Source organism: Hyperoodon ampullatus, assembly GCF_949752795.1.
Source record: "Hyperoodon ampullatus genome assembly, chromosome: 10".
NCBI lineage: Eukaryota > Metazoa > Chordata > Mammalia > Artiodactyla > Ziphiidae > Hyperoodon > Hyperoodon ampullatus.
In genome coordinates this window covers 19,428,469-19,442,599 of record NC_136923.1, presented here as the reverse complement: position 1 = coordinate 19,442,599, position 14,131 = coordinate 19,428,469, and the positions used below count along the sequence as shown (strand labels likewise).

Sequence of the window (14,131 nt, the reverse complement as noted above, 5' to 3'; positions counted from 1 at the left end):
GTCAAGCCATATACAAACTTACTTTTTTAAAAAAATAAATTTATTTATTCATTTATTTTTGGCTGTGTTGGGTCTTCGTTGCTGCGCGCAGGCTTTCTCTAGTTGCGGCGAGCGGGGGCTACTCTTCGTTGCAGTGTGTGGGCTTCTCATTGCGGTGGCTTCTCTTGCTGCAGAGTGGCTTCTCTTGTTGCAGAGCGCAGGCTCTAGGCATGTGGGTTCAGTAGTTGTGGCTCGCGAGCTCTAGAGCGCAGGCTTAGTAGTTGTGACGCACGGGCTTAGTCGCTCCGTGGCATGTGGGATCTTCCCAGACCAGGGCTCGAACCCATGTCCTCTGCGTTGGCAGGTGCATTCTCAACCACTGCACCACCAGGGAAGCCCCTACACACTTACATTTTTTAATGGAGTTTTATAACTGACTCTTGGTGTGTTCGCATCAAGGCTGCCGTTTTTGCTGAATCCTACTTTTAATACAAGATTGTGTTCACGTTATGTTCTTCGAATAGTCTTTCCATCAGATCAAGGTAGAGAAGGTCCTCACTAAAACCAACAGGATCACACTGAACAATAGCTCTATTCTGCTTAACATCTTAGGATGCTGATGTATTGGTGTTTGAAAGGAAATGTGTCAGCTTCTATGGAAAATGACTTGCCTAATTTCTTTTTTTTTAACATCTTTATTGGAGTACAATTGCTTTACAGTGTTGTGTTAGTTTCTGCTGCGTAACAAAGTGAATCAGCTATACATATACATATATCCCCATATCTCCTCCCTCTTGCATCTCCCTCCCACCCTCCTTAGCCCACCCCTCTAGGTGGTCGCAAGCACCGAGGTGATCTCCCTGTGCCATGAGTTGCCTAATTTCTTAATGAAGGAGGTTGGATTCTCTAATTTTCAAGGTTCCTTCCAGATGCTGGACAGTTTTATGAATATCCAGGTGTCAAAATAAGAAACATGCTGTCGGCACTTCTGACAGTAGTGAATGGTTGGTTGGCTTGGCCAGCGCAAGGAAAGCCATTCTCCTGCAAGCCAAATCTGAACCTCAGCCATCTTTAGCAAACAGAACTGGGCCATATCCACAAAATCAATTTCAAAAGGCAAAACAAGCCGAGGTTTGTACGTGATCTGCCTTGTAAACAGGTCAGTCTGTACTGGACTTGCTGATTCAAAGTTGAACTGGAAGCTGTACCATCTACAGTTACTGTTTCTTAAAGTAGCAGTGCCGGCAGCTGCTGGCAAAGCTGAAGCCCTGGCAGCAGGCGGCCGGCAACCCTCTCTTCCCTGTCCCTCTAACAGACAGTTGCAGCAACTGGAAGGGAAGTGTGTGTAGTGGATTTCAATGAAAGAGACTTTTTTTTTTTTTTTTTTTTTTTACTGGTATCATACATACAGTACATTCTCACATCTTTAAAAAAATCTTTTGACTTCCTTCATGTTACAAACCCAAACCTCTCAACAGAACCCTAGCCAAACCCTCTCTCTGCAGACCAAGGGGGCTCACCTAGGTAGAAGTGATGGGGCCTCTGAGGAGAAGACATCTGGCAATATCCAGAGACATTTCCGGTGATCGCCACCTGAGGGGTGCTGCTGGCATCGAGTGGGCAGAAGCCAGGGCTGGACAGGAGGGCACCCGCAACAAAGGGTGATCAGGTCCAAAATGGCAAGAGTCCATGCTGAGAAACCCTGCCGTATACGTGCAACAAACAGCCTAAGAAGACCTATAGTTTATTTACCCACCAAAGATTCACTGCACACCTCTTTTAGCTGACGAGGACACAGCAGTGCTCATTCGAGACGAAGCCCTTGTCCTCAGGAAGTGTATGCTCTAGAACTGGCACCCCTGCCTCTCTGAATTTCCCACATTCCTGAAGGCAAAGAAACAATGTTTAGGTTCCTCTTTGTTGGCCTGGGAGGCAGGAAGTGTGAGAGGAAGTTGAGGGAGGAATATACCAGTAATATAACGTTGAACGTGTCCATTCCTGGAAGGCTGTATGGCCAAAGCTGTGGACAATCGCAGAGGCAAGGAATCAGGACCTACTTTCACATTCTTTGAATACTATGTCACCCTCTCACAGTACACAGCTGGAGCTGAGAACACAGCAGTGGAACAAGAAACGCCTCCTGGATGGATCAGGTTAAGGAGTTTGAGTTGTTCCACTAGGAGTTTCCCCTCTGATTTAATGATAGTAATATAACAATGGCTTCCTTTTACTGAGCACGTACTATATGAGAGGGGTTTGCATATAGATCTCTAATCCTTACAGCCAGCTTGCCAGGTTGGTATCATTATCTCCATTTACAGACTAGGAAACAAACTCAGTGAGCCTGTTTTTGAGGAGCAGATCTGGGTCCTTTCCCTGGTCTCTCTGGCTCTGAGGCCCACGATCTTCCTGTTGGATGAGGACGCTTCTCAGTAAAACACCAAGCAGTCACTGTGAGCACGGGTGGTCACAGATGGCACATCTTCCGCCAAATCCCCCTCTCAGCCCTTCTTAGGTTACTACTTCATCCTTGGGCCCACCCACTGCCCTTGCCACTCACTCTCTCCTCCACCACCACCCATTTAGCCACACTGCTGGGGCGCAGGGGCCGGGGGGGGGGAGAAGCACAGACGCAGGACAGGGTTAGACGCCACCAGAACCCTTGGCAATGATGATACCCCAAAACGTGATACAAGGAACACAATTAGGGAAGAACGCATTTACAGGTCATCATTTTCTGAGGCTGGACATGAGAGGAAGATAACTTACCAAACAAAAGCCAAGCTGGGCTGTGGCAGGAAGGCAGGAAAGCAGAGGGCTTGAGAGGACGGTCTTTGAAATCAACAGAACTGAGTTCCAGCTCCGCCAGCCACCCGCTGTGTGACAAGCCTGACTCCCCTGACCCTCGCTTCCCCTTTCTGAGAATGGTCTCTACCCCTACTTAGACTGCTACTTAGGCTGCAAGAGCTAAGGCGCGTAAAGTATTTACACAGCAACGGGCATCTAATAGGCGACAGTGGCTGTTGTCCCCAGCGGCAGCAGCAAGAGAAGAGGAACAGAGGGGGAAGCCGTCACAACTAAGAGACACCAAGCACATTTTCTAATCTGTGGGACCGAGGGCAAAAATCCCAAGAAGTCTGTGAGAGTGACACCGAGATGAGAAACTCCTGGGTCCATCCTCAGGAAAGAAAGCCCACCCGGTGCCAGTCTCTCTGGGCTTAAGGCCACAGCTTCCAGGAGCTGCTTCCACTTGGACCTGGCGAATCCAGAAGCTGTTATGGTTAAGGTAGAAGTGGGAAGGGATCCTCCGAGGTCTGCCAAGTAGATGATTAGTGTAAGATGTCAGGGGAACTCTTAATGTTACAAAATCCCCAAGTCCAGCTTTATATTGCCCCTGTGTGTCTTCAACTTAATCACGGAATTAGAGCAAATGCATCTTAAGATTCTCTATGTAAAACTGGTTAAAATCCCTTTTCACTTGGGGAATTAGGAGAAGGCAGGAAGTTCAATAAGTTGGACCAACTATTCAACGTAAATGGTTTCCAGGCACATAACCACCATTTACATGCAATAATTCAATGTGTTATTTGCAAATCATCTTTATCCATTCATTAAAGCAGGTTCCTGAGAATCTTCCCAAGACAGAACTCATTTAGCTCAATTTGAGTCTGAGATGCTTCAAAGCATTTTTATCCTCTCTCTTATTCAAGAGATACTTACTGTGCTCCCAGTAGGTGAAAAGACCACACGTCGTGTGCTACATGCATGCATCACTAATTAAACACCGTGAGGTAAATAACGGTTGCAACCCCACTCTGCAGATAAGCAAACTAAGTCTGAGGGTGGCGACTTGCCCAAAGGCTCACAGTTGGCTAATAGGAGAGTAGGTACTTGAACCGAGGGTCCCTGGCAACCTGGCTCTTTTTCAGGAGCCTGAACTAATCACTTCCAGCATGACCCCTACCCTGCTTGGTGCTGTGAACACAACGCGGCACCAAATACATTCTCAGCTCTTTTGCACCTTGCAACCCTGAACCCTGACTTTGCAGCAGTCCAAACGTGCCTTCTCCATTAAACCCCACCTGGTTGCTGCAGGCTGAGCTCAGGAATAAAATTCACGGGGACAGATGCCTTTGTCAGTACCTCAGAAATTATCTTAACCATTCCTTGGCTAGCTCTTAGCAGACCACAGCACCACTTACCAGGGACCTGGATTTCTGGAGATGCTTCCTACAAAGGAAAGAAGCTGAAAAGGTTTCCCCAAACCCTGCCCACATCCCTGCCACTTATAGTCCATCAACCAGCAGCATTACCCGGGAGCTTGTTAGAGCTGCGGAGTCTCCAGGCCGCACCTGACACCGGCTGAATCCCAGGTGATTTGTCTATACATTAAAGTTTGAGGTTTGTTGATTTATATCATGTAAAGCAAATCACCATAAGAAATGGGAAATAAGAGCTAATGGAATATAGACAGCATCATAGAAAAATGTAAAAAAATCATCATTTTCACAGATGCATTTTTTTCATCGCCCAAAGAGATGATTAAGACGGGGTCATCATTAAATGTGAAGGACAATCCTATAAAGGCCCTTAAACATGGGTCTTAGGTGGGGCTCTCTTCTTTTTCTCTGTCAATTTTAAAGCAGGGAGTCCTTGGCTTAATTATCTCCTGTGACACTGGCCCCTAGTTTCCTTATTTGAGAAATTCAGTGGCAGGTCCAGATGACCTCTCAAGTCCTGCCCAGCTCCCATATTTGAGGATATGAAATATGGGAGAACTGTGTCCCATTCGCTGTTCATATGCACAGGGAAGCAGTGTTCAGTGGGGTGAGGGATGCCAGTGCTCGGGGTCACAGTCTTTACTCCAAATCCCGTTTCTGTTCTACGTTAGCTGTGTGACCTCAGGCAAGTTACCTATCCGCGCCTCAGCTGTCTCATGTGTAAAATGTTGCTGCTACAGCCTACTTCAATATTGTGAGGATTCTGTGGATAATTATGTACAGCTCCAGTCTAGTGCCCAGTGCACTGAAGTAAACAGCTGTGAACATTAATAGGTTAAAGTGAAAAAAAATGTTTAAAACTTTACACGTTACAGGATAGCCAAGTTATGGATAGACACGCCCAGGGCACATGCACACAATAAACGTTTGGTGAAAAAACGAATGATGACTTCACCTTATATGAGAGATCAGTTCATTTCAGCCAAGAGAATAACCTAAACGGGGAAAATTTGAAAGCCAGGGATATGTCTCCTAAAAGCCCGTCGTCTTGTTGAATTGACTAACATCAGGCTCAGCTGCCAGAAAGAAAATCTGCACAAGCCCAGATACTTGAAGGAGGTCCCTTGTATATCATTCACTCCATTAAAGATGATTTCATTTTAATCACTTTTAAATAGATCTGTGGCTTGTGGCTACACCAGCTTCCTGTTTGAGAAAGGGTCACCTGAAACAACGGGCCAGGGCCTATTAATAACATTTAATAGTGCATCTATTGAAACTATCTAAATGCTGTATTTTTGCAGGTTTATTTGATTTTGATTTTTTTTTCCCTTCTCTTGTCTACTGTCACTCCTGGCCTATGAGCTACTTGCCGGTAGCAACTGGGACTCTTTTCATCTCGATATCTAATTAATCCTTTAGTACACGGAGGCTGGGTGAAAGAGAGGTGTAACAGTGTTCCGGAGCTGACGACAGAACTAAGAAGGGCCAGGTCACTGACGTCTTGCCAGCTGGCTTAGGTTTGGAAACAAGGAAATGGCATCTGTAGGTCTGAAAGCAGGAAAACATATTTTCGAGAAGCTAGTACCAGGTAAGGACTAGTAAGCTTTCTGAGTGAGGATGTTTAGGGCCTTCAGGCCTGTCTGTAGGAAGCAGCTACTGACCCACAGCTGGACAGGCTGTGATCCCCTAGGTCAGGGCCTTTCCTTGCCTGAAGTACCCAGAACCCCTTTGCCTCTTACAGAAAATAAAATCCTGGCCATTAAGAGAGCTTGTGGGTTCAGAAAGGCAAGAATGGGGAAAAAGGATAGGAAACATCGAAACTCCAGCCACTTTCTCCCTGTCACCTACGGCCTTCCATGCAGCCCCCTGTCCTGACCTAGACCCAGTAGGCCGCTCTGGGATGAACAAGGATGATTTGCGGATCCTCTCTGTCAAGCCTGGTCCCACCCCGGCTCCATGAGACGTGTTCTCATGGAGACACCACTGGAACACGCTTGAACGTACTCCACCCTGGAAGGCGGGTCCCTCTAGATTTCAGTACCTGGCTGAACTCTTCCCTGATGCCACTGAAGCAGATAGTGTGTAACCTCCTGGGAGGCCCAGGCCCATGTTGTCATCTTTGCACTCTCAGCACCTACAACAGTGACTGGCGACTAACAGGTTCAGGTAATCTCATCAACAAGCAGAGCAGTAACTGTGAAGTTCTGGCACCTGAGGCATTTGTTACAAATGCACATTCTACCCCAGAGGTCTGATGGTGCAGGTCTGGGGCAGGGACGGGAACCTGTGTTTTTTAACGCTGACTGGGCGGAGCTACGTCTTGATGGAGTGGGGTCGGTGGGCGATGTAGTGAGGGCCCACCTTTGCGATTCAAAACACAAGAGCGCGAATACTCGCTAGGTACCTACTCTGCACACTAAGGCGCACTCGGGAGCAGACACGAGGCAGTTCTGTGTCTCGTGGTCACGAGCGAGGGACGGAGGAGGAATTAACGATCCTTAATACAAGTACAGGCTATAAAAATGCGGCAGGACCACAAAGGAGGTGGACTTAATCACGCCTGGGCCAAGTGCTCTGAAGGACAATTACAGAGGTGGCAACTCAAGAAGGCCTCGAAGGATGTGTGGCAGCTTTTTAGGCAGACGAAGGGGAGGAGAGCGACCCAAGCAGAAGGAACTTCACAAGACAAATCTCAGAGGCTGGCAAGTCCATGGTTTACCCAGCAGAAGGGCCAGGCGTTTGCTGTTGTTACCAGAGAGAATGGGCAGACTGAGAGGTATAATGGAGCTGGGGAGACACAGGTGATGAAGCTGAAAAGGAGGTGGGTTTCACATTAAAAAGAGCAATACAGAAGTTTCTACCACAAAAGTCAATCAGAGCTGCTGGTAAAGGTAGGGCTGCAGACCCACAATTCCACCTGGCTGGAGCACACCTCCCCACAACAGAGGCACCCTTAGGGGGTGAGAGACACAGAGTCAAAATCCACTGCTGTCCTCGGTGCTTTGTGACCACCTAGAGGGGTGGGATAGGGAGGGTGGGAGGGAGGGAGACGCAAGAGGGAAGAGATATGGGAACGTATGTATATGTATAACTGATTCACTTTGTTATAAAGCAGAAACTAGCACACCATTGTAAAGCAATTATACTCCAATAAAGATGTTTAAAAAAAAAAAATCCACTGCCGTGGCAGAGGAGAGGGGCAGGGGGGTTTTGGAACGGCGAGACCAGGCGTGGTTTAGAAGGCTAAGCTGTGAGCCCAGGTCAGGGAGGCTTGGGGAGAGACAAGCTTGGGAGCAGGACGCTACAGCGTGTGACTGCGGCTGGAGGGGCCCAGGATGTGCAGAGGGAGGGACACAGGGAGGACGGGACGGCTTAGCCGTGGAGCAACGTCAAGTACAGAACTGGACGGGGAAGGGTACGTGAGACAGAAGGGGATTCCAGGTAGGATGGTGGTGGTGTCGACCATAACAGGGTAGGTCGTGCGTGTCCAGAACTCAGGAGAGAGGTCAGGACTAGGATGCACATTTGCAACTGATAATTAGAGTAACATCAGCCGCCACAGGAGAAGGGAAAGTCACTGTGGGTAGAATTCAAGAGCCCCCTAAATATTTAGTGTGGGCTGAGCTGTCCTGGGCTCTGAGCTGAGCTGAGGACAGAGTGGTGGGGAGAAGAACCCTGGGAAGTGGACATTCTGGTGAGAGAAGACAGACGAACAGTGCCAACCCTACAGAGACAGTAAAGCAGGAGCGGGGCCTCGGGGAATGTGTCAGGAGATGCGGGCCATTTTGTACCAATGGTCAGGGAAGGTCTCGCTGAGATGACATTCGAGCAGAGACTGGAAGTAAGGGAAGCGCAGACCTAGCAGATGACTGAGGGAAGAGCATCCCAGGAGGAAGGACCCCCAGTGGCAAAGGGCCATGCTTAGGATGATGGAGAAAGAGCAAGGGGTCCAGCAAGCTAGAAGGGCACGTGCAGTAGGGAGAGTGACAGAGAGACAGCAGGAGAAAGGTGCACCAGGCGGGGGCAAGAAATGCTGCAGAGTCTCATGGGCCATGAAAAGTACTCTGGCTTTTGCTCGGAGAGGACCCGGGAGCAGAGAAGTGACATGTTTGAACTGTGGTTATTTAAAGGGACCGCTTTGGCTGCTGTGATGGGAATGAACTGTATGGGGCAAGAGCAGAAGCAACGAGAGCAGTGAGGATGCTCTTGCCTTCACCCAGGTGACAGACGTGGTGTGGTCCAGGGTCTGGGATGCAGGTGGTGAGAATACATTGGATGCTAGATGCATTTTGAGGGTAGAATCAAAAGCATTTGTTGTTAACGGATGTAGCAGGAGGAACAAGGATGGGGAAGGGGATAGAAAAGGGCGGGGGAGGTAAGGAGGAAGAGGAGGAGAATCACAGACGACTCCAAGATTTGGCGGGGGATGAACAACTGGAAGGATGGGGTTGCTGTTAACTGCTCTGGTCTGAGATGACACAGACGAAGGAGACAAGATGGGGAGGGCAGCCGGGGAAGTGGTTTGGCACGTGTTGAGTAAGGACGTGTATTAGACATCCACGTGGAGACGGACAGGAGGAGCTGGATGCGTGAGTGTAAGGTTTGGGGAATCACCAGTGTACAGACGGAGCTGAAAGCCTTGTGACTGGATGAGATCACTGGTGTGGATGGGAACAAGAGAAGAGGCCGGAGCACTGAGCCCATGCATACAACTTAAGAGGAGAAGGGGGGTCACCATGAGATGAAAACAAAGCAGTCAGAGGCACACAACCAAGAGTGGCTTCCAAGAATCAAGACGGGTCCGAGTTTTCCATAGCCAGAAAAGGGGAGGAAAACTCTTCATCCTATACCCCCAGCCAAAATTATCCCCCAAATGTTTGAATCCGTAGCCATAAAGTCTAATTAAAAAACAAAAAAACAAATAAAGACTTACTGGAGTTTACTACTGAAACTGCACATAACTCTACTGGGGGCCTCTCAAATTCATCCATGACGGGAATAAATTAGGATGCTGGCTTCCTAACCCTGAATTCAGACAAGTTGCTCTGGGGAACCACTGATGGGCGAATGGGTGGTAATGAGGGAGCACTGGATAATAATTTTAGTAGTTAGCATTTACTGAACACGTATTCTATGCTAGGACACTTGTTGGTGTTTTACATTCACAGCGCTCATGTAGCCCTCAGAATATCCTACGATTATTTATCCCCATTTCACAAACCATGCAAGTGAGGCACAGTGAGGCTAGAACATTTGTTCATCGTCACAGAGTAGGCTGGAAGGTAGGACAGGCCAAGAGGTAGGTGCCAAAGACTTGCAAGTAGCAGGAGACCTTTGGATGGTGTGGGTCTCGAGACTGGCGTCATCGGCGGCAGACATCAGCTACCTGAGGTGAAGGCTGCCCTTGGAGGGCTCTCCTGAGAGCCTTACCACCCTCTCTACAATCTTGTTTCTCTCGGGGTGGGGGGGGGCGGGGGAAGATACAAGGGAACCTCTAGAACACAATGTGTTCACAACCCCGAGGGAAACAGGGGCACCCTGCATCTCCAGAGAAGTGGAGAAAGTTCAATAGTAGCTATGGGATGACTGATCAGGCAAAATGAATTCATATGTGCAATGCTGGAACTAAATATTATTTCTAAATTAATACAGCCACTTCTGTTGAAGATTTGGACATGGTGGCAGTAACGTGTTTCATTTGATTACTGGCTTTCAGAGAACAAAAACGTGCAAACACACAGTAGAAAAGCTATAGTCTGTCTTCACTGGAGTTACCGTGGTCTTAACTTAAAAGATATTAGATATTCTTTAAAAGTTGTGTTAAGCTACAAAGATATATTTACAACACAGGGAATAGAGTAAATATTTTATAATAACTATAAATGAGGTATAACCTTTAAAAATTATGAATCACTATATTGTACACTGTGTAACTTACATAATACTGTACATCAACTATGCTTCCAAAAAAAAAAAGGTACCAGATAGTCTTTAAAAGTTGTGTTGCTATATAGTATTAGTATCTTAGACCATTCTTAAAAATGTTGCGCCTGTAAGGAGACTAATTTTTGACCTGTTTATAAACACACTCTCTTGATACTGTTTCCAGCAGTCCACCAGTATCCAATGGTCCAGAGGTCCAGATTTAACACCTTGAAAACAGATACCAGGTAACAGCAATTACAACACACCTTGGAAAACAAAGACGCACATGATTTCATTCTGCTACATTTGTCAAAACCATTCTTGTTTTGACAGTAAAACGCTCTCTTAGCATCTCATAACGAAAGTGAAAATACTAAAATAAAAAAAAAAGCAGACTCACTGTATCTTACCCACCCCCCAACTTCTCTGTGTCCCCAGAAAAGACAATGATGCCAAGTGTCAGTTCTTGAAGATGGGTGCTAATTCCAACAGGAAGAAAGGAATGAGCTTGTCTCCCTAAGAAAAGATGAATATCACTTTTTAAAAATCTTGCAGGTATTTTACACAAGGCTTTTAAAAACCAGATTTGCATCTACTGAGTAAATTTCACTGAAAACTGACACATCCATGCCTCCCTAACACTTAACCATAGAGATACAGTGTCATCAAAACTTCCATAAGCTCTTGGGACAACCTTGAAGTGTCATTCTTGGGCACCGGCTGGGTGACAGATACTACGAAGGGACTTTGCAATTCATCCATTTATTCATCTGTCAAAATTTTCTTGCGCTCCTACTAGGTGCCAGGCACAAGTTCCTGCTCACTGGCCCATAACAGAAGGGGAAATGTTGAGGGATTGAGACAGATGGAAAAATAAACAGTTTCCTACACAACACAACTCGGTAGCATTATGAACTTTATGAAGAAAAACAGGGAGGACGTGAGTGAAGGGAGGGAGGAGGGGTGCTGACTTAGGTGCGGCACTCATGTAGGCAGTTCTGAGGAGGTACCTGAGCTGTCCCCTGAGAAAGCTATAATTGTTCCCACTTTACCAACAAGGTGAGGCATGGCTCACCACTGAATCCCCAGCGCCTAGCAGGCGTGTGGGTCCACAGTAAGTGCTCAAGAAATAGCTGCCCAGTGGATGAGAAAGAATTCAAAGGCAGCATCGGTGGGCGGGGGTAGGCGCCCGCTGTGCCATAGTAATACCATCTCCGCACACTTCCCAGGGGGCTGGTCGACTTTCCCGAGCGCTGTCACGGCGAGGGTCGTGTCCCGAGTTCCCCCAAGAGCCCCGTGGGGGGTGACCAGGACAGCATCACTCGCCCCACTTTACAGCGAGGACGGATCACCCCCGCCAGGCCCGGCATCTCCCACTGCCCAGCCAGGATACCCGCCCGCCGGCGTTTCTTCTTCGGAAGGAAAGAAAGAGGAAAAGTGCTGCCGAAACTTTGGCGACTGCGTGTTTTCTCTCCCGGCCGTGAGGCGAGGCCGCCCGACAGCCGCTCGCGCCGGCCCCAAACCCTCGGCTTCCGAGCCGGCTCTGCGCGAGCTCGCGCGGCGGGGCCGGCGCCCGGGGCCCGGGGCTGGGGGCCGGGCCGCCCAAGCGCACCCGGCCCGGGTTGTGGGAGACGGGCCCCGAGACAAAGCGGCGGCGCAGGCCCGGCGGGCGCACGGCGGCGGTGGCGAGCCCCGCGACCCCCTCACCTGTCGAGCCAGAAGGTCCAGGGCGAGTGCAGCGGGACCCCACCCGGCTCGGGCCGCAGCTCCGAGAGCTGCTGCAGGCCCAGCGGCGGCGCGGTGGCGGCGGCGGCGGCGCAGGGCACCGGCGGTGCCCGGGCCCCAGCGGGGGGCGCGGCGGCCGGGGGCAACGCCATTTTCTCCGCCCCGCCTGCGAGGCCGGCGGACGCACGGACCGCGGGGCGAGCGGCGGCTGAGTCACCCAGGCCCCCGCCCGCCCCGCCGCGGCCGCCCCGCCCCGCCCCGCGCGCGCCCCGCCCCGGCCCGGCCCTTCGCCCGCCCGGCCTGGAAGCCGCGCCGCCGGGCCGCCCGGGCCCGGCCCGGCCGGGCCCGGCCCGCCTGGGGCCGCCGAACAAAAGCATGGCCCACGCGAGTGGGGGGCCGATTCGGCGCAGGCACCGACCCAGCGTGCGGTGACTGACGGACTCGCGGGTCTGGGGGAGGGCAGGGCAGCGGCGGGGACGGATTCCAGGCCACAGGGGTGGGAGGAACAGAGGAAGGGTCAAGCGGTGGGTTCTGCATCCAGAGGTGAGCAAGATGTATGGGTGGGCTACAGAGAGGTGGAGGGAGGGAGGGATGGATGGTCCAGTGGATGGAGTCTCAGACCCACATGGTGGGAGGGGAGGAGGGGTGGATAGACATACCAGCAGTCTGAAGGATGGGTGGGCAAGCTGGCAGATGGTTGGAAGAGGGGTGGAGGGATGGAAGGGCAGATGGAAGCACAGTTGGATGTGAGAGACAGATGCCCGGGGAACCGCTGGCCCAATGAATAGAGACTGGAGTGCCCAAGAGTGCAGAAAGAAAGGGTCAGACAGACAGAACCAGGACCACTGACCGGGGGATGAAGTTGTTCCAGGTCAGTTTTGCATGTTTCCTAACTCAGCTGATTTGAAGGGGCCACGAGGTGCCCAGAGTGTGACCAACTTTGAATGAGGGTGCCCAAAATCAGCCCAAGGTCTCCACACTTGCCCCAAAGCACCCACAGGGAAGGAGGAGGAAACTGGGCATCAGGAAGCCAGCCCTCCGCTTTCTGCACCTTTGACTACAGAGGAAGCCCCTATGGCCATTAAGATTCCTGAGCCTCCTAGCACCGCCCCTTGGCAAGTGTCTATCATTCTCTCTTTCAAAAGAAAAGGAGACGCATGAGGGCATGTGAACACACATGCCATAACTGGCATGGACATGGACACCCTCCTCAAGCTTGAAATTTCTGGATAGTGCCTCCCTGGCCTTTACCAGCTGTGGACGTAGAGTTCTGTCTCCTCAAAGATTTTCTCCGTGGCCTAGCATACATTCCGCCCTTAGCCTGAGCATCTCTGGGATGGACTAGAAGAGGAGCTACAAAACTAGATGGGTTCGGGGGTTTCACAGGCATTGTAAACACCTGTTATGAATCCCAGGGTAGGTGCCTTCCCTAAAAGGTATTCAAGTTCTGATAAAATGACCACAATGAAAACAAAACCGCTGCTTTGCTATCCCTGCTTCGAACATAATTTTTATACAACGTATGATGCTGGAAGCAGCGACATATTTAAAAGCCCTTGCACCTCTGAGATACAAGGGGCGCTTTCGGTTAGATGCATTTTGGGGGTGGGTTAATTTCTCCTTTTATTTTTTCCAGAAAATGCATATATGGCAGTGTTTAAGCTATTCTGAGCACTTTATCCTTATTAACTCATTTAATCCTCACAAAATCCAATGAGGAAGATACTATTATTAGCACATTTAAGAGATGAGAAGTGGAGAAGTTAAATTAACCCCAAGGTCACCCAGTTAGTGAGAGAGCCAGGACTGGAACATACGTATTCAGGCTCCAGAGTCTAGGCTTCTAACTGCCAGTCTCTACTGCCTCTCTAACTGGAAAACTAACAGGTCCACACAGTAAAAATAAGAAAATGAATAGTAAGTCTCCTTCCCTCCCAAGGCTGTCAGCCTTCTTGCCCAGAGGAAACCACTGTTAACAGTTTCCTTCCGGAAAAATCCAAGTATGCCTGTAAAGGCATATATCTACAAATATAAATTGTATACCTACCTATATCTTTTATAAAGAAATAGAAGCATTTTATACCACTGCCGCACCTCCTTACCTTAACTGACATTATATAGTTGAAGACTTTCATATCAAAACATATAAATCTACTTCATTTTAAGGACTGCAAAGTAATCCATTCTAAAGAAGTAATGTAATTTAATTCACAAGCCCTCAAGATTTATTTGGTTTGCAGTCCTTTTCTTTGATAAATAATGCTACCATAAGCATTTTT

The 14,131-nt window shown here is 49.3% G+C and overlaps 1 protein-coding gene across 1 annotated transcript in view; it reads right to left on the bottom strand.

Annotated features, from left to right (window-relative positions):
* The window catches only part of EIF4E3 (eukaryotic translation initiation factor 4E family member 3), a gene marked incomplete at both ends in the record, with an annotated part of 36,771 nt that extends 24,767 nt beyond the window's left edge, over positions 1-12,004 (bottom strand). Inside the window, one exon of the mRNA XM_079713562.1 lies at positions 11,835-12,004. Coding sequence (XP_079569688.1) covers positions 11,835-12,004 — 170 coding nt within the window. The remainder of the gene's footprint in view (positions 1-11,834) is intronic.
* Positions 12,005-14,131: the final 2,127 nt, after the last annotated feature.